General features: G+C 28.1%; 1 protein-coding gene across 3 annotated transcripts in view; it reads right to left on the bottom strand.

Annotated features, from left to right (window-relative positions):
* The window catches only part of LOC105847190 (coiled-coil domain-containing protein 152), a 29411-nt gene continuing 3261 nt past the window's right edge, over positions 1–26150 (bottom strand). For 2 of the 3 annotated variants that reach the window (XM_065801102.1, XM_065801103.1), the window contains exons 2-9: positions 23154–23259; positions 22997–23065; positions 14008–14072; positions 13759–13861; positions 13510–13637; positions 12956–13051; positions 10611–10784; positions 1–225 (exon numbers count right to left, since the gene is read on the bottom strand). In XM_065801102.1, the coding sequence (XP_065657174.1) occupies positions 19–225; positions 10611–10784; positions 12956–13051; positions 13510–13637; positions 13759–13861; positions 14008–14072; positions 22997–23065; positions 23154–23259 (948 nt within the window). In that variant the 3' untranslated portion in view covers positions 1–18. Of the gene's footprint in view, positions 226–10610; positions 10922–12955; positions 13052–13509; positions 13638–13758; positions 13862–14007; positions 14073–22996; positions 23066–23153; positions 23260–26150 lie in introns of all 3 variants that reach the window. The other variant, XR_010639568.1, reaches the window with a different exon arrangement.

The raw sequence follows: 26150 nt of genomic DNA on the forward strand, positions 1-26150 counted from the left end.
CTTTAATAAAATTTTTTTCTATAATTCATCCAAACGATTATTTTTTGGATTAAAAATGGTCTTTTTACGTTTCGGTATATTTTCTTTAGATTCGTTTATAAAATGCTGTTGGTTATCAAGTGTTTTCTGCAGAGCTTCGTTTTTTTCTGTCTCAATTTTCAGTTCGTTTTGAAAGCGTCTTATTTCAACTTGATATTGTCGCAACAGTTTATCTTGTTGGCGCACCTGAAGTCAAAAAATATCTTGCACTAATTTCAAAAATCAAATAATTATTAAATTGTGTAAAAAATCATTATTGTTGAAGTCATAAACAAAAATTGAATAAATGACTATATAACGGTTGGCAAATGAAATTTTTCTAAAACTTCGTTAAATGTTTTAAGAACAAATTTTATTCAAAATAATATTTTGGTAGTAATAACAGACTTAGGATGGTAGTCTTAAAATCCTAGAATTTTTTTTATCAATATGCTCACTATTTGGCTGCAATGTAAAAAAATTTATAAAAAAAAAGTATTTTTTATTTTAATCATAATCATTTTTTTCCATCTTTTTTAAAAGAACAACTCTCTTGAGAACAAACTCCTTTTTTAATTATTGCAAGAAATTAATGTAAAAAGATGCTGTCTGATGCTAAGTTCTGTTACTTTCAGTTTACTAAATCTCGTATCTTATCGCAGAAGCTAGGCTCTAAAAACGTTTGGAAAATCTTCAACAGCGTCATTAACAAAGCTAAGTTGAACATTCCATCTTTATTGCATGATTCTGATCTTATTACTTTTCCCAAGGATAAGGCAGAACTATTTGCAAAAAACTTTTTTTCTAATTCGACTCTTGAATCTAATGGCAATACTCTTTCTGTCTTTCCAGTCAAACAGGTTAACCGATTGTTAGACATCCAAATTACCCTAGCTTCTCTCATTTCTCAATTAAACTCTTCTACAACTTGTGGCCCAGACAACATTCCTGTCATAGTCTAACAAAAATGTTTTCCTGAGCTCTCTTCAATTCTCTCTAAACTATATATAAGTGCTTGACTGAATCTTGTTTTCCTGATGCTATAAAATAACACATGTGCTCAAGTTTTCAAAAACTATAATTAGCAAGGCTTAAATGAATTAGGCTAATTAAAATGTTGATATACAAATGCAACTTTTATTACGCAATCAAATTATCTTTATTTATTAGCGAAATACTAAGGTTATAATGATATACAAAACTTGGTTTCAATCAAGTACATATTTAAAATAACCTTGCTACAATATGTATAGAAGAGACCGTAATGATGGAAGAGGAAGAGGTAGTGCTTGTATTTTTATCAAAAAATCTATTAAATATATTAGAATGCATATAAAGATTACCAAATGCAGTAGCAAAATTAAATTAACTAGACAAATGATGTCATTTTTAAAGTAAAAAAAATAGTAAGTTGAAGAGGTCTTCAAATTAATGAAGACTTCAATTTTTCAAAAAAAAAATGGAATAGATATGGTTTTAGTAAACATTCGGCTGGAAAAAAATGAATATTTTTTAGAACGTTAAATGATTGTTTTTCATTTCAAATGGTCTTTAAGCCAACTTTCAACTAAACGAGATTAATAATAAAAAATATTTTAGACGTAATTATAACAAATAAATAAATAGAATTCTTAAAATGAAACACAAGCCTTTCTTAGAGGATTCAATGTCATGATGTATTAACATAGGATTTTATTGTAAATATCCCTCTTAATCAAATTTTTTAACAACAACAGGGTTTCATAATGATGTTGCTTGGCAGACATTACTTCTAAATAAAAATTCTAATTAAGTTGATTGGCACACATTATATCTAAATTAAAAAATCTAATGAAGTTGATTGGCAGACATTTCTAAATAAAAATTCTAGTAAATGTTATAAATTGTTTACTAAAGCTAAGCAACAAATCAGTTTCAAACTTTGTGCTGTCAATAAATGTTCAGTCAAACATTGTATCACAATTGCTAACAGAAGAAGAAAAAGACTATGGTTCAAATATTTATCATTAAATAAATCAAACCTTTTAAAGAAACTGTACAGTATATATCATAATGTAAAAGGTGTAAAACACCAACTATCTTCAATTTTCACAAAAAGTTACATTGATGAAATAGTTTCTGACGAATACAAACTAAACACCGGCGTTACCGCAATGGGATTATGCGGCAAATTTCGATGGCGATTTTTAGAAAAGAAATCGTGGGCGATTATTTACGATTGCGATATATAGTTAATTAAGATAATTGCGAAGCGATTTTTTTCGATTACGATTATTTTAACTGAGTTTGTTAGTGTATTCTTCTTTCATATCCTTTAAAACTAATAAAAATTTAACAATTGCGCTTTGTTTTTACCAAATTTAATTTAATTATAGCAAATAGGAATAACTCTTCCCATTAACTATAAATTATCTGCATTACAGCAGACTATTTGCTATTATGAAAATTATTTGCCATAAAGTAGAAAAATAGCAAAAAACCGCAAAAATAGCAGAAATTTAAAAAAAAAAAAATCGCTGATGCAATAAATTGCGAAGCGATTTATTGCATCAGCAAATTAGTAGCCAATAGTTATAACGTCGATTGCTTGCAAAACGTTTGAAAGAATAATTAGTGATAAAATAATGCATTATTTTCTACAAAACAATTTAATTAATAAAAATCAGTTTGGTCCCTTTTAAATCTTGCATAACCAATTTGAATTTAAAATCTGGGAATTTAAAATATAGTACTACAGGTAGGTACACCTTAAAAACTACAAAAAAAAGTGGTACCCTATACCTTAATATTGGAAACTTCTGAAGTGCTGAAACTTTCTAGACTTAAAAACTACTTAATATGAATGTCTTCCCTGGCCTTATTTTTTAATCTATGGTTTTTAGTAGAGTTTTGTGATTTAAAGAAAAGTCATCTTTTTTGGTTACCCCTTAAATATCGCAATCAGGTTTTTTGCTTATAATTTTAGAGCCGTTGATCAGATTCACTCAAAATTTTATAAACACTATGTTTTCGGGCCATAGTATTGGTACACACATTGTTAACTTATCATTAAAAAAAAAAGACATAAACAACCCCAAAAAATCCTTAAAAACTACAAAATAAATCCTTACAAATTACAACTTCTATGGTAAATTCTAATATAATGTAATTAGAGGGACTACTATTAATTAAAATTTGTAGTTAGTTTAACATATAAGGCACTCTAACTATAAGGCATTATATTTTTATTTAGTAGGAGTATTACTAATGTTTATTTATGCACACAATTGTTTAATACCATATGTATTTTATAGATAAAAATATTAGTAATTTTGTAAATGGCGAAACCAAAATTTATTATAAAAGTGAGAAAAGAACCTTTTGTTGTCGGAAAACCAAATTCAAAGGCAGAGGCAAAAGTCCAGAGGAAAAAAAATAAATATGAAAGAACTTCAGATTCAACAAGCTGTGTCTTTGTGCATAGAGAACAACAAAAGAGGCTTTGCAAACTGGTATGTTTTCTTTTATCAAAGATCGAGGAACAATTGATAGGAGATTAGATGGAAAAACTACTAATATAAAAAAGCAACACCTGAGAATTTTGACAGCAGAAGAAGAACACTTGATTGTAGAACTCATTAAAAAATAAAAACAAGGGTCATCAAGGAATATCTAGGAAGCAAGTCACTTATCTAACTATTGATGTTTTAAAAATTAGAGACTATTGCAACACCAAGAATCGAGGTGGTCGCAATTTTGGTAAACTATCTGATAATGCAAAACATGTTTTAAAGACAGGAAAGTAAAGTGTTTAGTTACTAAATAAATTATAATGAAAGTTATGTAATATATTACACTAGTTATTTGTTTTTTAACGCTATTCCATATAATTCCAACATAACTATATTATAAACACAAATTTTAAATTCATTATAGCCTTGGTCAATCATTTTGGCAGAGATGGGAAGCCAAGCACCATGACTTAGTTCTAAAAAGACAAGGAAATGTACCAATTAACAGGGCATTGAACTGCATAAGGGGTATGGCAGAGTCACATTTAGGTAAGAAAATAATTAATAATATTGTATCTTTTTGTACTTAATTTGCTGATATGCTCAATAATTAAAACAATGATACATAAATGTCTTAGAGTAGCCCTAGACTGCATTGTACTAGCAAAAACATTTTGAACCTACTATTTAGATTCGAAATGAATTAAGCTGAAGAACTTATTAAATGTGAGATTTTCACAAATTCAAAAAAACTTGAACCTGGTGTGTGGAAGGGTGATATTGATGCAAGAAGAATTTTTAATTTTGACGAAACACCCCAGATCATAAATTATGGGGCTGATGGAACAAATACCGGTCTCGCGTATGTTGCACGTGGGGAACCTTGCAGAAAAATGATTAGGGAGAATCATGAGTCAATAACAATATGCCCAGTTGTTTCATTAGCAGGTAATAATAACACAAACTATTTATGTAAATGTACCTATGCAATAATTTGCATTTATCTAAAAAAAAAAAAAAACATATTTTCATCACTGTGGAAGTGTTAGTTAATCATTTTAGTGTTAGTGAATGTTTTATCACCATGGTGATGTTAAGTATAGGTTTAATCATAAGTAATATTTTTATATTTTACATTTCAGGTGAAATTGTTGTTTCTCAAGTTATTTTTGCTGGTAAAGGTATCACTAGCCATATGGCCCCAAAAACAGCTGTCAAAAATATTAAAATTTAATTATATCATCTACTGAAAAAGGAAGCCAGGATAACCATTCTTTATTGGACCTACACAAAAAGTTTGATAATATTTGTCAGAAGAGAATATACAATGACCTGTTGTAATGCTAGCAGATGGACACAGTTCAAGATTTGACTACAATGTTCTAAATTTTTTCCATGAAAAAAAAATTAACTTGTTTATAAGTCCTCCTGATACAACTGGGGTTACTCAACTGTTGGATCAAAGTCCTAATCAGAACATGCATCATGAATATGATAAAAAAAAGATGATCTTTTTACAACTTTCCAAACAATAAACCAAAGATAATATGCACACATTCATCAGCAAATGTTTTTTTAACACCAATTACTCCACATTCATTTCCAGAATTAGCAAAAACAAATCATCGATATGGATCAGCTAATTATTGAAAATTTATGTTTGAGCAGTCGCATTGATTATGAAAGAAAGTTATGAAAAAAGTTTAAATCTAGAAGATATACCAGCTTTGCTTACAGTAAACAAGGTAAAGACATGAATAAAACGAAAAATATACGTGTCACCAATATACATGGGTCAATGTAAGCCTAAAACATCTTTGAACAGGTCGAGTTGATTGAAATTGGAAAAAGGAAAAAAAAAAGGATCAAAAGGAGAAAAAAAAAGCAAGAAAAAGATAAAGAAAAAGAACAATTTTATAAATGTAAATTAAAATGTGTTTGCAATGGCATTTGTGCAGTAAAGGATTTTAAAGAGTGCCCAGCCTGCCACGAAATAAAGAAATCAATATGCAGCAAAATTTCTTGTAGAGTTAATGGAATGAAGCCCATAATGATAATTAGCCACATCAACCGAAACAAATGCTAAATATAAAGGCGATTTGAATAACGTGGAAAGCGATAACAACAATTAGGGAAATATTTTATGTTGTTTTGAAATGTAACTTATCGATTCTGAAAATTTTTTTTGACTGTGTCTCGATGTTTGTATTAACCTTAGTACCCCTTAAAAACTATAAGCGACTCTACTGCTAGTAAAAAACTCATTTTATCAACCAGAGAAGGATACTGTGAAAAGTTTTTTTATTTTTATTTGTAGCAACAGTATAGTTATCTAAAAAAAAAGGAATTGCAAACTTATTTTCAAATTGGTGCTTACCCATGCCAAAAAGTGTTTTTTTAATCTTAAAATTAAGTTATTTTTTATTTTTAAATTGTTTTTATCGCATTTTTTAAATATGAAAATAGTCAAAATTGTATTTTTTTGGAGAGAGTATTTATATGGAGTCTCAAAACAAATAATATTATGCGCTAAAGCTCACACAGTGCTTGACAAGAACATAAATTATGACTTTGTAGTTTTTAAGGTGTACCTACCTGTACAAGAAACTAAAACAGAAAGAGATCCGGGTATTCTTATAACAAATAAGCTAAAACAGCACAACCAAGTTATAAAAGCAGCAAACAAAACAAACAGAACTTAGGGGATAATTAATGGAGCTTTTAGATGAAAGATATTCCCATCATGAAAGTATTACATATATAGCTTGTAGGACCATTTAGACTATGCTATCTCAGTTTATAATCTTCACCAACAACAATATATAAATCATTTGGAAAAAGATTTAAAAAAAAATAACAACAAAAATATATAACAGACTTGAAGTACTCAATTAGTAATGCATAAGGTTTTTATAAAGCGATTTAGTTAAGATTAGAATTATTTGAATGATGAAACTGCAAAAATGATAAACTCTTTCAAAAACAATATATTTTTTTTTATTTCAACATCTTCCCTTCCAACAAGGCTGCAAGCAACCACTAATTAGAGTTGGAAGTTACTGGAAGAGAAAAGATGAAGTTTATAGAGCAAGATAACAACTTGACAGACGACTTTAAAGATTGCAAATTATATGAATCAGGGTAGCAAGATAAAGGAAGCGAATTCCAAAGAACTGCTATTCGAGGAAAAAAACTAGACCAATAAGAGATTTTGGAGCACATAGGAATAGTCACAGAAAAAGGATGAGATATAATTGAATGACGAGTAACATGAGAATGAACTTTAGTAGATAGCACAAGAAACTCTAGCTCTTTAGAGCAGAGCCTGTTATAGTATTTGTAGAAAAGAGAAAGAAAAGCAACATTACGACGATGTGATAATGGTTGGAGGTTGGCTGCAAGAGCAGGAAATGAGTAATTATAGGATCATTACTGAATGCACTCCAACCATCTTGAATTAGGGTGATAACACAATCATCAGCAAGATCATTTTTCATTAAATTGATTACTTTTTCATTTATCTTTATTATAAGTTCTGAAGATATCTGTTTTCTATTTGGTGGCTCATATCCAGGTCTAAGTTAAATTTTGGAAATGGATATTTGTTGTTGCATGTCATTGCAGTTGACTGAACAATTGACGAATAAAAAGAATCACTAATAAAGCTCAAACAATCTTGCTCATTATCATTAGACAGGTTAGACTTATTTGATGCTGCAGATGTAGATGGCCTTGACTCTATAACTGATATATCACTTGATACTTCAGCAGAATTATTAGCGCTTCCTTTATTCTTTTTCTGCATTTATCCAAATGGACCTTAACTCTCTCTATTTTTTTAATTATGCTCGCAAAAATAACTTTATTATATTATATTATAAACTAATTAATCATACTTTGTTACTAAAGATTTATACCAAACTTTAGCCAAAACCCAAAAACCCAACTAAAAACCCAGTTGGGTTTTTGCCAATCCTGCTTTAGATACAGAAGCTGGGGTGATACGAACATCAAACAATTGATCAACTTGTTAGTCTGCTATATCAGATAGAATGTGACTAGTGGAATCAAGAGATAATATGGATAAGAACTTTTTAGCAAACAAATTAGCTTCATCTTTAGGTGAGGTGAAAAATCTGAACTGTACAAGAGAGGTGGAATTACAGATTTGCCCTTATTATTGATACTATTAAAGATTCTCCAGAAGTCACGAGAGTCTATGAAATAGATGGAGATGAAATACAAGATTTCATGACCTGAGAATAGTGGGCTTTAGCATTAGACAAAACTTTTTTACAATGGTTTCTGGCAGTAATAAACAGACGTCTGCTTTTTGGAGAATTGTTTTGCAGATAGATATGGAAGTAATGGTTTTGATTGGCAATTGCAGGAGCACAATGTGAGAAAAACCATGGAAAAGAGTGAGGCTTGACCTGAAATCATCGAAAGGGAATAAAAGATTCCATGCCAGCCTGAATCCACAAAGTTATGTAAGAAGCACATTTGTCAACAGGAAGACAAAAGACTTCTACCCAAGGGCCATCACAAAGAAAATCACGGAAAGAGTCCCAGTCAGCTTTAAGGTATTTGTAAGAGGTACGATTATAGGGAGATTCTGAAGATGAAGAAGAATGAGATAATAGTTTTAGAGAGATCAAACCGTGGTCAGAAGCACCTAAGGGTGAATGTGGAGAAACTGAGCACTGACTAGGATCAGAAACAAGACATAAATCCAGTAAAGAAGGTAAATGATTCAGGTTGTCTGGAAAACAACTTGGAAAGTTGACTATTTGAGTTAGAGATCGAGAAAGGCTAAAGTTTTGGGCCTTAATGCCTGCAGAGTCACTGACACTAGAGCCAAGCCATTCAGTTTGATGAGTGTTAAAGTCACCAACAACAACAATATTGGATAAAGAGAGAGGGCTTGGTCAATTTGATAAGAAATAATATCAAAAAGAATTCAATCTTGAGATGAAGGAAAGCGATATAGAACAAAAAGAATGGTGATAGAGTGAAGTGGTGCTAACAAAAGCACATTAGAGAATATTTGGTGGATTCAAACCTAGTTTCCCAATAAATGGGTGAACTCTTACGAATGCAAATGCCCAAACATGTGGCTATTGGAGTCTTTACGAATTAAAGGAAGATAACCATCAGCGCTAAGATCGCAAGATGAGACAGCCGATCTCAAATTAGTCTCACGAAGAGCAAGTAGGTCTGGTGAACTTTGCAGGAGATAAGACTCAACAGAAGAAAAGTTACTTCAAAGAACACGAATATTAGTGAATGATAGGTTTAGAGAACTTAGTGATGATGATGGTTTTTTGTGTTTTATAGTTTTTGGTACTTTACTCATTTTTTACAAATTTGTTAAAGAACTTGACTCAAAGCATAGGTAGTACTCAGTACACTATTTAATAGCCCAAGCAATTACCTCATTATTATTAATAAACCCTAAGCCATAACAAAGGGCTCCAAATGTGACCTCCAAACAGGGACACCACCTGTGTGCAACATGGCACTGTTAGTACTCTGATATTTTACAGCTATTGATGGAACCAGCCTCTTTGAGAGCTACCTCAGAGTTCGGGAAACCTGACTACTAGCCGGCCTCAGAACCATAAAACTGAGTTTTAAAAACTTTTTAGAGATTGATAAAAGTAAATTCTAACTATTATAAAATAATCTATTCTTGGAAATATAACAGTAATCAATTGTATAATGCGCCTTTGCTGTAAAAAATCATCTACATGAATATTAAAGTTTTCTTTTACATTAACTTATTAACTTAATTTCACTTAATGTAAGGAACAAAATTTTGTTAGTTTTTAATAGAGAGAGGAGCATGGCTCCACCCCCTCTCTGTTTTTCACATGTGACGTAATTATTGTTCACTAGTAAGATGGACTCAATCTTATTTATACAATAGTGTTAAGTGTTTTTTTAACAAAAATAACATAGTAATATTATTTGTTAATAATATTTAATCATAATTCTTATTATATTCTTATTGAATAATATATAAATTAAAGTGTTCACTCTTTTTTACTTATTTGTGTGCTCTTTTTACTTTATGAGATGAAGGTCAAAATTCCTCAAGAGAAACTTGTCCTACATCATAAGCTGATTATATACTTAAATAAGAGCAACTCTTGGTTTTGCACTATCATTAGTAACTTTATTACTTTTCACCCTGTTCTAGCTAACTGATAGCCTATTTGACCATTACATGTGCATAGGTCTTTATAAAGGAACTTCTGATCCAGCTTTAGTTTTTAAAAAACTTTTTCTACCCAACTCTAACCTCCTAAGGTAGTAACAACAGCATTTTATGGGGACCATCTAGTTCCGATTGATATTTTTACAACAATAGGCATTTACACCCAAACCAGAGACTATGATAGAGAGTCATTGTGAATTTTTGTTGTCAGTTCTTGCATCAGTTTGACCGTTCCATTGGATAGCTAAAACATATCTAGGGAACATGTCTTTTATTTTGTTTTCAATCTCGACACAGTGCTTTGTATGCTCATAACAAACAAAAGGTTTATTAATAAATGTGACATAATTTATGAACAGCCTCTAACGACCCAATTTTCATTAACTTTTCTAACAAAAAAAAACTTCTTTTCAATTTATTATCCTGGTATTTTCTTAATAATACTTAAAATGAGATCATAACTTTTATATTAAAGTATATGTAGAAGTGTTATAAAGTAGTTTTACCTAAAAAATAAATATACATACAAATAATACAATTTGTATTTTAATATAATTAAGTAAACCTTCATTAAATTTTATTTGCCATCCGTTATAATACTGAAAAACTAGAATTGATTCTAATTTTTTGAAAGTAATTTTTCTAAACCCAAAGCCACAAAACTCAGATGCATAATACCGGTAATTAAAAAGTATGAATAGTACTTTTCAAATTGAATAATATCAAAAGAAAGTCCCTGCTACTGTAACTAGAAAACACAAACTATGCTGGTCTGTAAATTATTGCAGGTGCAAATTGTGTAAAAAAATATAATAAAGTTATTGCTGCCCTAAAATGTGTAAAGGACTTTTTTTTTTAATGAAAAAATAAAATAAACATACCTGATCTTGATACTGTTTAATTTGATCTTGGTACTGTTTACTCTGGTCTTGAAATTGTTTACTCTGCACTTTTAGTTGATGCTGTGCATCAACAAATCTTTGTTGCAATTCGCTATTTTTACTCTTTAATTCTTCTGTTTCTTTTAACATTTCAGTTTGCAGGTGCTCCATTTTCTACCATTAAAAAAATTTCTATTCATAAAAACTAGGTTCATTTATGGGTGTAAACAGGTCAAATAGTAGTCATTCTTAATCTGGGTTCCAAATTTCATCCAAATACCACACCCTGTGAAATTCACAATCAACCTCATCTGAAAGGACCAAAAAAATCATTTATTAGAAGCATTATATAGAGCTTATAAAAATATTTAGAGATGTTTTTAAAATCTTTTTTTATTTTGTTTGAGACAAATTTTTGGATTTAAAAAACACTCTCTCTAATTAGGGGGGGGGGGGGTCATAAAACTTACATTGTTACTACTTCAAAACGTTTTTGAATGAAATTTGAATTTTATTAATAAAATTTGATTTGATATGAGTCTACACAAAAAACTGTGTATGGTAAATGCCTATAAAATGAAAAAAAGTCTGTAACGTATTTTCATGGATTTATGTGTATAACTATATTTAAATTTACAAAAAATCTTTACATATGGATTATTAGGTTAAATGTTATTTGCATTATTTACTAAATGAATTAGTTTTTAATGTTGTATTTAATACTTGAGCCTAAATTTAAAAAAATGCAGTATCAAATAACATTACTTTACAACTGGCAATTAATTGTTGAATTACTTAAAACTGTTTCAATTAGTCACATGTATCAAGAAGTATTCTTTATGTAATTATTGTCAAATTCCAAAACTAAAACCAGGAATAAGGCTTCTTGTTTATTGAACAATCTATATGAAAATAACCAAAATAAAAATATTTTGGCATTAAAAAAGATATTTTAAAAATGAAATCATAAAAGTCTATATAACAGACTTTTTCATAACAGGTGGTGATACATGTTGACCATACAGGTGGTGGTGGAGGACCATACAGGAGGAGGATCGTTTTTGTGCTTAAGATTTTGATGACTTCTAGGCATGTGTCAAAACTCAAACATCATGTATTTAGGCAGTGCAAATTGAGTTTGCCTATTTAATAAAAATTACTGTAATTAGAGGTTGCAATTAAAAATAGATTCTAATTGTTACTCTCCATTTTTTTCTCTCCAGATTTATTCTTAGTCCTCTAATTTAGTGGGTGTGAGGGGAACAATAATTTTAAAAAGATTTTCTTTAATTAAAATTTATTAATAGAATTAAAATTGCATCAAAAAATGTTTTTAAGTTTTGAAAGTAACCATATCTTAATAAATCAAAAACAAATAGTTTTCAAACACAGATTAAATTGTTTGCCAATCTAGACAATGCACTCGTAGGTGTCAACAGATGAACACAGTTTGTAAATGGAAAATCATTCTTATACCAAAAAGAAGTGTCTATGCTTTATTACAAGTACTAAAAATGAACAATAATTGCTAATGCACTTGTAGGTGCCATTGACTTCTTAACAAGATGTTAAATAACAAATGTCTTAAAACAATAACAAAAGTGTTTAAAAAAACAAGGCAAAAAAACTAATTAATAAATGTGTTAAAACAAATAACAGAAGCAATTGTCATCTTCCTTAAGACATTAAAATTAATTAGAAGCAATTGTCATCTTCCTTAAGACATTAAAATTAATTAGAAGCAATTGTCATCTTCCTTAAGACATTGAAATTAATTAGAAGCAATTGTCATCTTCCTTAAGACATTGAAATTAATTAGAAGCAATTGTCATCTTCCTTAAGACATTAAAATTAATTAGAAGCAATTGTCATCTTCCTTAAGACATTAAAATTAATTAGAAGCAATTGTCATCTTCCTTAAGACATTAAAATTAATTAGAAGCAATTGTCATTTTCCTTAAGACATTAAAATTAATTAGAAGCAATTGTCATCTTCCTTAAGACATTAAAATTAATTAGAAGTAACAAACCATTAAAAAATTAAAACATGAAAAAACATTAAATATAAAATATATTTTACTGAAAATTTTTTTTTGCAAAAACAATTGCTTATATAGAAAATACAAGAGCAATACAAATACTTGCATCTAATAAAATTAACAAAACAACAATACAAAAAGTATGCCCATAAATAAAATTTTAAATTTTTTCTATTAGTATTAAATCTGGGGTAATCTGTTTACAACCCTTTGTTTATCTAATGTTTTCATTAACAACTAAGAAAGAGTCACTATAATAATCTACTTGCAATATTATGACAGAAGAACAAGCAAAAGAAATACTACCTTTCGGAAAATATCATTTCTAGACTGATTAGAAACAGAAGAAGTGTTTATATGTGCAAGATGACGCTGCTGAAGAGAACTCATTTTCATTTCATACTAAATACAAAAACAAAATATAAATGTTTATATAAATGCATTCTTACATGCATTCTTATGTAAATATATTCATATAGTATATATTTGTATATTATATGATATATAATATATAACGTAAAAATTTATTAACAAATTAAAAACTTTATAAAAAGTGCATTAAAAAGTATAATTTAGGGAAAATAAGAAAACTTTTTTTTAAACTAATTTTTTAACACAAATGTTTTGGAATTTGTTTTGTTCCCAATCTTGAAATAATACAATTTTTTTAAAACATCTCCAAATGATATAAGGCATACAAAAGTTTTAAGTTTAGACTATAACTGAAAGTCTTGAACATAAAAAATCATCTATCTAAGCCTGTGGCTTTATATACAAAAAGCTATGTTTAATATACATACATTTTTAAATATTTTCATATTTACAATTTCCAAACTTTGTGTTATAATTTCCAAACTTACCTCTAATGTTACTTTTTCCATATTATGTTGATTTATTTTTTCTTTATCAGCAAGCTCTTTTGTGATTTTGTTAATTTGTTCATTCAAGCACTTTAATCTAGACTCATGAGCAGACATTTCGTTGCGCGCTGAGTTATTGAAAATATTACAAAAGTCAAAAAGAGTCAAAAAGAAAATGAAAACAGAGTGGAGTGAAAAAGAAAATAGAGTTAGGTAAAAAAAGAAAACAAAATGGAAAGAAAAACTGACACAACTGCTCAGCTTCTTTTTTAATATTTTCAATTTCATTTATATGCTTTTCTTTCAAATTTGATATATGGGAAACATACTTTTCATTATTTTCTTGTAGAATCTAATAATAAAAATATGTCAAAAAGTTTAATTTAGATATACATTAATAACATAAAAATTTTAACTTTTGTAAAACAAAAGAAAACAAAAAAAACCCATTGAAAATCCTGAATATAACATATAAATAATTTATGCAAATTATCAAACCTGATGAAGTTGAAAATCTTTTTCTTTTAATTCTTTTACAACTTCTTTCAAAAATACTGCTTCATCTAAATAAATAAACAAAACAGAAAAGATTTAAAACACTTGTATTTTTTTTTCAACATCTTAATTCTTACGATTTATAAATATAAATATACCGTAGGTTATCAATATGACAGATAACCTACAGTATATGGCAACTACCATAACAACTTGCTTCTCCACACTGGCCTCTTTCTTTAAGGTTAATGTTTTAGAGTCAGAGAGTTGAAAAAGGTGTTAGTAAGTTTTTTTTTCAATTTTATAGTTTTATTTATAAACTTATTTTATAACTACTGAAGATTTAATATTAAACTTCATAGTTAAACTTCAGTATCAGTATTCAGTTGAACGAATAGTTGCTATTCGACTTTGTTAAACTTTGATTGGCAAAGTTAAACAAACTATGTTGGTGCTTAATAGAACTACATAAGATATAATAGTAATTATATGAGATAATAACAACTAATAGTTTTTCTTATCTAAACTTAAATTTTAATGTTATTAACTTTTTTACTCAAATTTTAAAAATAATAAATTTTTGCTCACTTACTGTGTACGCACATTTTAATATAATTTAATAATAATGAGTTTAATAATAAATTAATTTAATAATAAATTACAAAAGCTAAATAAATAAAGATTATTAAAAATAAACATCTAAATAAGTTATAAATAATTATTCTAAAAATTATTTCAAAAAATGTTTCCCAATTAAAGAGATTCACCTCTACTTTCAAAACTGAAAGTTATAAACTAGTCTCCATAAAAAATCCCTGAAAGACTTAAAATCCCTGACAAGGAAATTTGATGGGGTTTGTATGTGATTAGTAAATCCCCGTTTTCATATTTTATCCATATTTAGTTTTACTAATTTAATATAAAGATTGTAAACTATTATAGAAGTACAATTTTTTATTATTTCTTAGTTTTTTTTTTGAATAAACACACATACATGGATTAGCATGTGTGTACCTAGAGTACATATAGCTATATGTACTCTAGGGAACTATACTTTAAGTATATTTATGAGTTTGTTAACAGTATTATTTCCATCCATTTTATAAAAACTTTTATCTATGCACATCAACACATGTTTTTAGTGTTTCCATTTTACCATGTATCTAATTTTGTGCTAACTTTGTGTAATTTTTTCCTAAAAGAATATTAGTGTTTAATTTTAATGGGATAATGATAAAAGAATATTAGTGTTTAATTTTAATGGGATAATGATAAAAGAATATTAGTGTTTAATTTTAATGGGATAATGATAAAAGAATATTAGTGTTTAATTTTAATGGGATAATGATAAAAGAATATTAGTGTTTAATTTTAATGGGATAATGATAAAAGAATATTAGTGTTTAATTTTAATGGGATAATGATAAAAGAATATTAGTGTTTAATTTTAATGGGATAATGATATGGTATTTGGCTCCGAGTTATGTACCCTTTTAGTAATGCAACATAAACAAGGCTTGACCAAGAAGTGGGTTATTTATGCTGATTTTGACAATAAGACTCCGACTGGAGGTTTTAGAAATTGGTGTATTAAACATTGGAAACTTCAATATACCAGAGTAGAGACTCCTTTAAAAGGGTCAATAATATAATAATATAACCATTTAACCTAATAACATAACCATTTAACCTAATAACATAACCATTTAACCTAATAACATAACCATTTAACCTAATAACATAACCATTTAACCTAATAACATAACCATTTAACCTAATAACATAACCATTTAACCTAATAACATAACCATTTAACCTAATAACATAACCATTTAACCTAATAACATAACCATTTAACCTAATAACATAACCATTTAACCTAATAACATAACCATTTAACCTAATAACATAACCATTTAACCTAATAACATAACCATTTAACCTAATAACATAACCATTTAACCTAATAACATAACCATTTAACCTAACAACCATTTCCTGATGAGGTATTTACACTACATAATCTATTTGCTTTTTACTTTACACTGATATATTTTTATGCGTAAATATTTTGAGTTGTTTACGCGCAAGCTCTAATTTTTTAAGGTTAACTTAATTGTTCAATTGTCTGTTCATAGTTTATATACTGTTTTTATTTTGGTTATTTGTTACTTTATTTTTGTTTATCAATTGTTTTCACATTTTTTCTGTAATTATTGTGAATTGTTATCTCATTATGTTTATTATTTGTCTGCATCAACTTGTCCTTTTTTCAAATATATTTTCTTAGTTAGGCATGCGCACATAAATGCATATTTTTTAAGCTTTAATTTTGCCATGTCCTTTACACATTTTCCAAATAACTATTCCAGTTTTTGAGTTTTTTATCCCAATTTTTTAGCATTTTTTAGCGCTTTTTAACTTAAGATCACCCGTTTCCATTACTTTTTTACATATGGCCCAATGCACTTAAGTTCTACTTGCCCCCTCCATTATGATCTACTACATTAAGGGATTGTCCACAATGTATGTAAGCTCGAATGCGGTAGAGTGAGTCTGCAAATGGCGTAAAAAAGACACTAAATTAAAAAAAACATTATAAAATGTTAGGTAGGTACATTAAAAGCGTAAGTTCTTTTATTGAGGTGGAGGGTACTAAAAAAAAAGCGTATATCAAAATGCGGGGGAGAGGGAAGAAGGGTTGAAATAAAAGCGTAAGTACTTTATGAACGACTCCTAATTAGTAAACATTTATACATTTATACGTATACAGTTAGCAATGATAGTTATATTTTTGCTTGAACTTTTTGGCTTTTAAACTGGACATTAGGGGTGTTCGAAAAATTTTTTATTTTAAAACGAAAATACACAAGAAACCAAATTTGGAGCAAATATAAAAAAAATATGATTACAAAAAAAAATTCTAAAAAATATTGACATTTACCTTGTGCTCAAGCAGCAAAATACTCCAGAAAATGTGCTAAATTGTTTCCAAATTATTTGGGTTTGAGCGCAAGGTAAATCTCAATATTTTCTGAAAAAATAATTTTCTAATATGATGACCCAAATCTTTTTTCAGATTGTTATGTATTCCGGTTTTATCATAATTCTTGTTTAAATTAAAAAAAAAAGATTTGGGAAAACAATAATTATGGGCAAATACGCAATTTTTTTGAATAAATTTTGCGAAATTTCTTTTTATTTTAAACAACAATTATGAAAAAACCAGAATACACAACAATCTAAAAAAAAATTAGACCATAATGATCACATTAAAAAATTTTTTTTTACAAAATATTGATATTTATCTTGCGCTCAAAGCCAAATTATTTGGGGACAATTTGGGGCATTTTTTGAGGTGTTTTGCTGCTTGTTGGTAAATGTCAACAATATTTTTGGAATTTTTTTTTGTAATGAAATTTTTGTTATATTTGCTCCAAATTTGGCTTCTTGTGTATTCGTGTGAAAAAAAACTTTTTTAACACCCCTACTTGACATTGTACTGCGCAAACATCTTGTAATAATTTTAAACTAACTCTTACTCTTATATAATCTTTGCTCGTTCTTCCCTGAGGCTTTCATGGATGCATGCATTCCCTTAAAGTAACTGGTTTTTGAGTTCGGTTTGATTTAATCTTTAAAGAATTTAAAATTTTTGTTTTCTTTTTAGATTTGATGTGTGTATATATATATGTATATATATATATATATATATATATATATATATATATATATATATATATATTATATATATATATATATATATATATACACACACACACACACACATTATAGCTACAATTTAGAATGGATCCTTCCGCAAAAAGAAAGTGTATTATAAAAAAGTGCAGCAGAATGTTTTCAAACAATACTTTAACGCAGCCAATGACTCGTTTAATGAGTGAAATTATTTCTAGTAGCGACAATTTGTTGGAGGAAGACCAAATTGAAGCAACACCTATTGACTATTCCAAAAAAGATATTGTTAATTATAACTCAGAAGGTTATATATCAGATAAAAGTATCAATCAGCTGACAGACTCATCTTTATCAGTATCTGATATCGATGTATCTACTGATGGTGAAAATGATAATGCTGCTAATGTGAGCAAATCTTAAAAAGATTTTGGAATCAAAGCTATGCCAATATGAAAGTCCTTTTTAAAAAAATGATTATTCATCACCCTGAATTACCCAGAGATCCACGAAAACTGTTTAATATCTCTAAAAAAGCAATTTCTCCTAACTTATGTGATGTTTTTCCTGGTAAATACTACCAGTTTGGTATTTAAAATGGTTTATGCTAACTCACTCCTATTTTGAAGCAAGCTAGTTGGATTGGTGAAAATAATATATTTATATTAAATATTGGTATTGATGGTTTACCTTTGTTTAAGAGCACGATTGTTGGATTTTGGCCTATTACAGCTGCATTTGATAAGATCAGTAATTCACTATTTTTAGTTGGGTTGTATTATGGTGAAATAAACCAAAATCATGTCAAGAATTTACATTTAATTTAATAAATGAAATGAAAATTTGTTCTGAATTCTGATTTGTTTTTGAAGAAATTACTTATTATGTCATGTTATTATGTATATACTTTTTATTTTGCAATTGCGATATGCCTGCAAAATCATTCTTGAAATACGTAAAAGATCATACTGCTTATTTTGGTTGCAATAGATGTGAAATAAAAGGAACAAATTTCAAACACTGCAAAATATATGAAGATGAATCAACCTTAAGAACTAATGATTCCTTTGGGAATAGACGTCAAGAAGAACATCATCATGAAATGTCACCTTTTGAGTCAATTGCCCATCTTGATATGATTAAATTCTTTCCTTTTGACTATATGTACCTTTTTTGTAAAGGAGTATTTGTGCATTATTTAGAAATTTTACGAAGTGGTCAATTGCCCTATCATCTAAGTGTAAGTGGTATGCAAAATTTAAACACCGATATATCAACTAGTCATGACTGTACGTCTTTTGAATTTCCCAGAAAACCATGTAGTATGAATCATCTTAATATGTGGAAACTGAAACACAATATTTTTGTTTGTATCTTGGACCGTTTTGCAACGCCATGTGTATAAAGAATATTTCTATAATTTTTTGTTGTTACCAACAATATTTAGAATTATTTGTCATCCAATTTTGAGCATTTCTTTAAACAGTTATTGTAAAGACCTAGTCAAAACATTTATTACAAACTCAGCACTTCTTTTTGGTCGTCAATTTATCACCATGAATGTCCATTGTATGCTTCATATTGTTGATGACTGTAAAATATTTGGGTGTGTTGATAATTTTAATTGTTTTCAACTGGAAAATTTTATGCAATTTTTAAGAGCATTGGTTAAATCGCCGAATTTTCCATTGCAGCAAGCTGTAAATAAAGTGCTTAACAGGGGTCAAAATTTAAGGCAGCTAAAATCAATTGCTTTGAAACTTAAAAGTTTTTGTAAATTAAGTGTATTTTTTATAACGATACTACAAAGATTTCATATTACGCTAAATATTATTTTAATACATTTTTGTTGTCAAATAAAAAATCAAATTGTTATGTTATGCTTTCAGACAAAAAGATTGTTGAGATACGTAGTATTTATAATAGCAATCAAAATGATGATAAATGGTTAAAAGAATGTTACTTATTGGAACAAACTGATGCGTATGGTTATCCTCTAAAGTCTTCTGTGTTGGATAATTATAAAGGAACACATTTTTCCAAATCTTTAACTAAAGTTCCTAATAATTTAGTTAATTGTAAACTATATTCGTACAAAAATAGTTTTACTCCAATTTTGCATACTTGTAATACTTAAATTATCTTAATAATATTAGTTTTTGCTAGCAATTTGTTTTTTATTTATTTATTTATGCTTCGTTTATGTGCTGTAATTCCAATTACTATTTTTGAGTTTAACTATTAAATATGAAAATTTAAAAATGGTTAATTTTTTTAAATAATATACAAAATATTAGTTAATTAACAATGGTAAATTTATTATAGATGTATATTTTAATTGAGTTTGCTGACAGTTCTATAGCCATAGCATTACATTCGTGGCTAGAGTTGGATAAAGTAGACCAAAATGGCTTCCACATTTTTGCATTTCCCAATTTTAAATATACAAAACACGATATATGCTAAAGAATAATTGCCAGCACTAACAATATGGGAAACTGTTCCATGCAAAGTTTTATACAAACATGGTAAGTGTGCATAGTAATTAGGAAATTAAAAAAAGACTCAAAATCTAATAGATTGGTAGGAAGATTTGCTAGATGAATTATGATTAAATGAACTTTTTTAATACTAGATAGTTTTGTTTTTAATTCTGATTAACATTTTTTTTTAGAATCTCTCAAAAATATTTATAAACACTGCAAAAAATACTCAAAGACTGGAAATTTACTTTCAACGGACTATGAAAATGGATGAACTAATATGAAAAAGTTAAAATTGACTCACAAAGAAAACGAATGGCTTAGCATCACCACCAACTCCACCAACAACACTGAATACACAACTTCTTCATTTATTTCCAACTACACCGTCACCATTATTTTCAGCATCATGATAACCTTCTTCTTTGTTTTTTTCTCATAGTCCACCTCGTCCAACACTGTCACTAATTGAAACTTCATCCGAATATTTTGGATCATCTGCATCAGTTCGAACATGCTTTAAAGCTTGACAAAAGACTCCAAGTTCGAAGGATAATGGAATTGAGAAACTTGATTTGCCAATTTCAAATGCAACTATGCATTGTAAGTTTTTATGATAATTTGTTAGCTAGCATTAACCACAATAGTGGTTAGTTAGCATTAACAACAATATTTTTTTCCTAATCTGTTATAATGTATACTGAAGTAGTCCCTAAATTTAATATAACTTTATTTTATTATTGTAGCGTGGTTTCAAGAAACATTCATCAACCCCATTCGGATTGAGGACGCCCAAAAAACCCTTATGGGCATGGTAGATTTTATTTTTATATTTTAAAGATTCTCTGCAGCTAAGATCGCAAAAACATATTAATGCCCTAAAGGTGGCAGAGGCGCTCAGGGATCAATTAAAATGAATGCCAATGCATGCAAAATGCGCAGCAGTCAAGGCAGAAGCCAGACTAATAGGCATACCTAGTCGGGCACCAAAGAAGGCTAATATTGCACTTGAATCTATAGGCAATGATAATTCTGACAATAACGCCTTTGACGATATTTTCAACGATGATATTTCATTTACCAAAGACAGTAATTAGATAAAAAATGTACACAGATTATATTACTATGTTATTAATTTTTTTCGTTATAATAAACTTCTGAATTAAATGCTTTTTTCTGAACATCATCAATAAATTTTATATGAAATTTGAAATATATATGAGGAGGAGGAGGAGGAGGGGGGAGGGGGTAACCAGGTGCGATCGATTGCTATTGTTTTACTAGTATTTGTTTATTCCTTATACTTGAGACGAAGTTTATCCTTCTAGCTTATATTGTTTAGGCTATAAGAGTAAGCTGTGATAAGAATGTAAGCAATTAATAAATTATCCATATATGTTTAAGAGATTATTCTATATAAATATACGCATACAAGACAGTTCAAATTCAAATTGTCACAATATTTGAAAGTCGCCGCATGTGACCATGACCACATCTTATTAGGTCAAAATGTTACGTATTAATACGTTATATGTTATCTCAGTTACGTAAAAATAAGGGTCATTTTGCACATAACATTACGTTACAATGTTACGTATCGTTACATAAAATCCTACGTCTTGGTTATGTAAAAATAACGGACATTTTGCACATAACATAATGAATTTTGTTTACGTTACAATACGCAATGTAACCTAAAAATGTTATAGGGGCTGTGTGCCAAGCAAAATGTTATTCTACTCCAATAATGAAGACCATTTGTGATACTATTGGTTAATTAAAGCTTTAAATTGATTGAGATTCTAGAAACTTTTGCATGAAAAGTGTTACAAATTGCGCATCTACTGCTAACACGATACATTGATTCCAAAGAATAGAATCATTAATAATATTAGAACATTCTTAGTAACACTTTTTTATATTTATATAAAAAAAAAAAAAATTTAATTACAGTGAATGTTACAGTGAATTAAGTGAACAAAATTAAAGCAGAAAATATCAAAAATTGAATTATTTAAACGTCTAAATTTAAAATAATATTTAAATTTAAAATTTTAGCCAAAACCATAAAAGCTTGTTCTTGAGATTTTTAATGAAATAAATTGTTTGTTCAAGTCTAAAGACTTGAACAAACAAGACTAAAGTTCCAGCAACAGTTTCTATATTATGCTCCTAAACATTAACTTAATAAAGAAAAACCAGAGAACAATAAAATTGACAAATATGAAAAATACAGTTCTTCGTAAGAATCAAAAATCTGACCAAGACAAATATGACAAACAAAGATAACAAAGGATACATAAACTCAAAATATTTTAAGCTTAATCGATAAAAAGCAGAATCATGCAGAATCAAGTGAGCAAACAACATGATCAGCTTTCTCTTCTCAGGGAGAAAAAGCAATAAACTAGCCCTAATTACCTATGCACAATTTGAATCAGTTACAAATAAGCAATTGTCACTGTTGGATAGCTTCAAAATATTTGCAACAAATATCTAACAAATATCATTAATACCTATTTACACCTGGAATATCTACATATGTTGAGAGCAAGAAGCTAAACAAAGTTCATCTAAAACTTCATTATACAAAAATAAAGATAAGAAACAGAATGTATTATTAAGACTTCACCTCAATGAACTCTTAATGAAAAAAGTAAAAATGTATTTAAATTTATTTAATTTTTTAAATATTTTATGCAAAACAACTTTGAGTTGAGATTTGTTTAGTGACTAAATTTTTTCAGTTTTAATATTTGTAAAAATATATCCATAAATGTCAAATATTAGTTATATTATATAGTTATATTTACCTTTTATGTTGGTATAATCTGCTAGCATATTTTGAAACTTGGTTACCATTTCCTGAAGACTTTTAATCTCTACATAAAATTTTTTTGTAAAGTTAATAAAATTATATTAAAAATCATTATTCGTTTAAAAAAATAAAAATTAAATATTTGGTGAAACCTTCCTTAGAATGTTTTTCTGCAATGGAATATGTACTAACACGCTTGTTTGAAACCTTCAGTAAGCTTTGTACATGATTACTTTCAAAAACCACTTTCTCTACAATCTATATTTGAAAATAAATATTTTTAATAATTTTAAATATCGACATCTTTAAAAGAGTTTAGTTATATAAACATTTAAAACTTAAAGTATAACTTAAAACTTTTTTTTTTTGGATTTAACTCTATTTGCTAAAAAAAACTTTATTTTTAAGATAATTTAAGATATTTCGAGAGAATATTGATACCCCTGTTATCAAGTATATTTAAAAAAACTTTTAATACCCTTGATAACAAGGATATTAAAAGTTTTTTTAAATATACTTGATAACAGGGGTATCAAGTATATTTAAAAAAAGGATCACATTCTAAGCATATAACATCCAAAATAACATCAGTAAGTTATTCATTTTTAAAGTTGTAATCTTTTTAAATTAAATTTCTTAATTCTTCAAAAATCAACTAATTTTGACAATCTAATATGATGTAGTTGTAGTAATACTAATAATGGTGATGAAAGCTCAAAGTGTATTTGTTAAAATTATAAGTGTTGTAAATGATACATGGTTTTTACTACCATAAAAAGTTCATGATGTAATACTTCTATTAACAACATATCTTGCTTTTAACACAACTTTTAACACAACTTTTAATACAACTATTCAAACTATAACAGGTTCAGGGCATTGAAACCATCTAGTAGTAAAAGTAAGAATTATCAAAAAAACATTTGAACAAAAAATTGATTAAAGACCCATTAAATTTAGCAGCTGTTGAACTAGCACCAACAACAAACCCAGTAACATTACCTTCCAACCGGCCAATGAAAAACATAAGTACCTTCCAATCGGCCAATGAAAAACATAAGTACCTTCCAATCAGCCAATGAAAAACATATTTATTAAATGTCCCATAAAAATAATTAGCTGTTGTTGAACTAGTATTAACAACCAGTTTCACTTACAACCAGCCTTACTTACTTATTACTATACATTACTATATACATATTACTAGCCTCACTTACTTTCCAAAATTGAAATTTATCCAAAATATCTTTTAGTAATAACATCTTTCCAAAATTGAAATGTACCCAAAATACCTTTTAGTTATAATATCTGCATAGTTTTTAGAGAATGACTTAATAAGAGTTAAACTATCTGTATAATTTTTAGTAGCTGAATCTTAAGTACTGATCGAATCATGAAGATTAGTAATGCATTTTGTGATTTTATAATATCTTGATTGGCATTAGCTACATATTATATACATATTTTCCTATTTTGTTTTGAATATTTTAAAACAAAATGCCAGAAATTTTTTTTTAAATATTTTGTTTCTACTCAAATCACTACATTAAAGTGTCAATGCTGAAACTGCATTATCAATGAGTAATAAATAATAAGTAAATAGTCAACATTTTAATACAATGATACATACAGCAATAGTCACTAGTATCAACCTAATAATACAACTTTACTAAATTCATCATATTTTTTTATTGCTATATCTTGATTAAAAGTAAAAATTTCAATATTCTAATTTTTATACTAATACTACTGTCTTAATTATTATCTACACTCTTTTAAATTATTATCTCCACTCTTTTCTTTGTCCCACCTGTACATATGCCACTCGTAACTCATTTTATACAAGTTTTCCTTTATTTTAATTTTTCTCTGAAACCGCTATCTATCATGCAGATACTCAATCATTTACATTTTTACGCTTTACATTGCCCAACCACCCTAACTATCTCTAATGCAGATACCCTCACTATTCCCAATCTCTGTCTAAAACCATTGCTTTTTTTGAATTTGGAACAGGCACACTTTATTCTTGCTTTTGGTGCCTCTTCTGATCCACCAGCTAATTGTATTTATAAGATAACAAGAACTGTTAACATATAGTAAGTGTTTGGGGGCCTAGCTAAAAATGAGACTTTATGCACACCCGGCTCTGGCAAGATTGCAAGATTTAGCAGGGATTGATAGCCAAGGCAAGAAAAAAATTTATAATACTTAATATACTATAATTTTATACTTATATTTACTATTTATTAAATACTGGCACGCATTTATATATTTTTAAACTCTAATTTATTTTCAACAAGATTGCAAGCAACCACTATTAAGTTATGAGTTATTTTATAATAGAGAATAAGTTAAAATACTCGGAAACAAATAACTGAAGACTTAAAAAGTTGTAAGTTGCATAAAAAAGGAAAACATAAAGATGGGTAAGAGTTATAAATTTTTTTAATGTTCAAGGAAAAAAACTGGATTAATAAAAGTTTTTTTGGCATGAAGGGACAGATACAGTAAAATGATGCAACTTGTTGAATAAAAAGCCAAGCAAAAATGAGCTTTGGTTTATTGTTACAGAGATGATAGCTTGTTTGAGCATTGACCATGATTGTAATTGTAGAAAAAAGAAAGAAATACAACCTTACAACAATGGGAGAGTCGCTTAAGCTTGGTAGATAAAGCAGGTCTAATTATATTTACAATGTGCTTTTAGACTTTGCCTGAGAGTAAAACAGTTGTTATTTGCCAATATAGGAATGCCAACAAAAATTGTCGATTTTAAGTCCAGAAGTTACATCCATAAGCCACTGCAAGCCTTAAGCTGTTACAGAAAGAGGTCAGATTTAAAAACGACTGCTTGTTCTAAGCAATTAAGTAAAGATTTTTAGTCAAGACAAGAATATAAAGTTGAGTCGTCAGCAAATAGAGCCACTTTAGATTTCATGAAGATCGTTATTGCAGATAAGAAACAGTGCAGGAGCAAAGATAGAACCTTGTGGTACCCTTAAAGTTACATGAAATAAAGAAGAGGGTAGGCCTTCAAGAATAACTTTACTACTGCAGTTAGAAAGAAATAATTTAATAACCTCAAAGCCTTTATACAAAGAAACTAATAACAGAGTGAAGACTAACTGTAGGATAGTTGGAGAGGT

This window comes from Hydra vulgaris, chromosome 07, assembly GCF_038396675.1.
Source record: "Hydra vulgaris chromosome 07, alternate assembly HydraT2T_AEP".
Taxonomy (NCBI): domain Eukaryota; kingdom Metazoa; phylum Cnidaria; class Hydrozoa; order Anthoathecata; family Hydridae; genus Hydra; species Hydra vulgaris.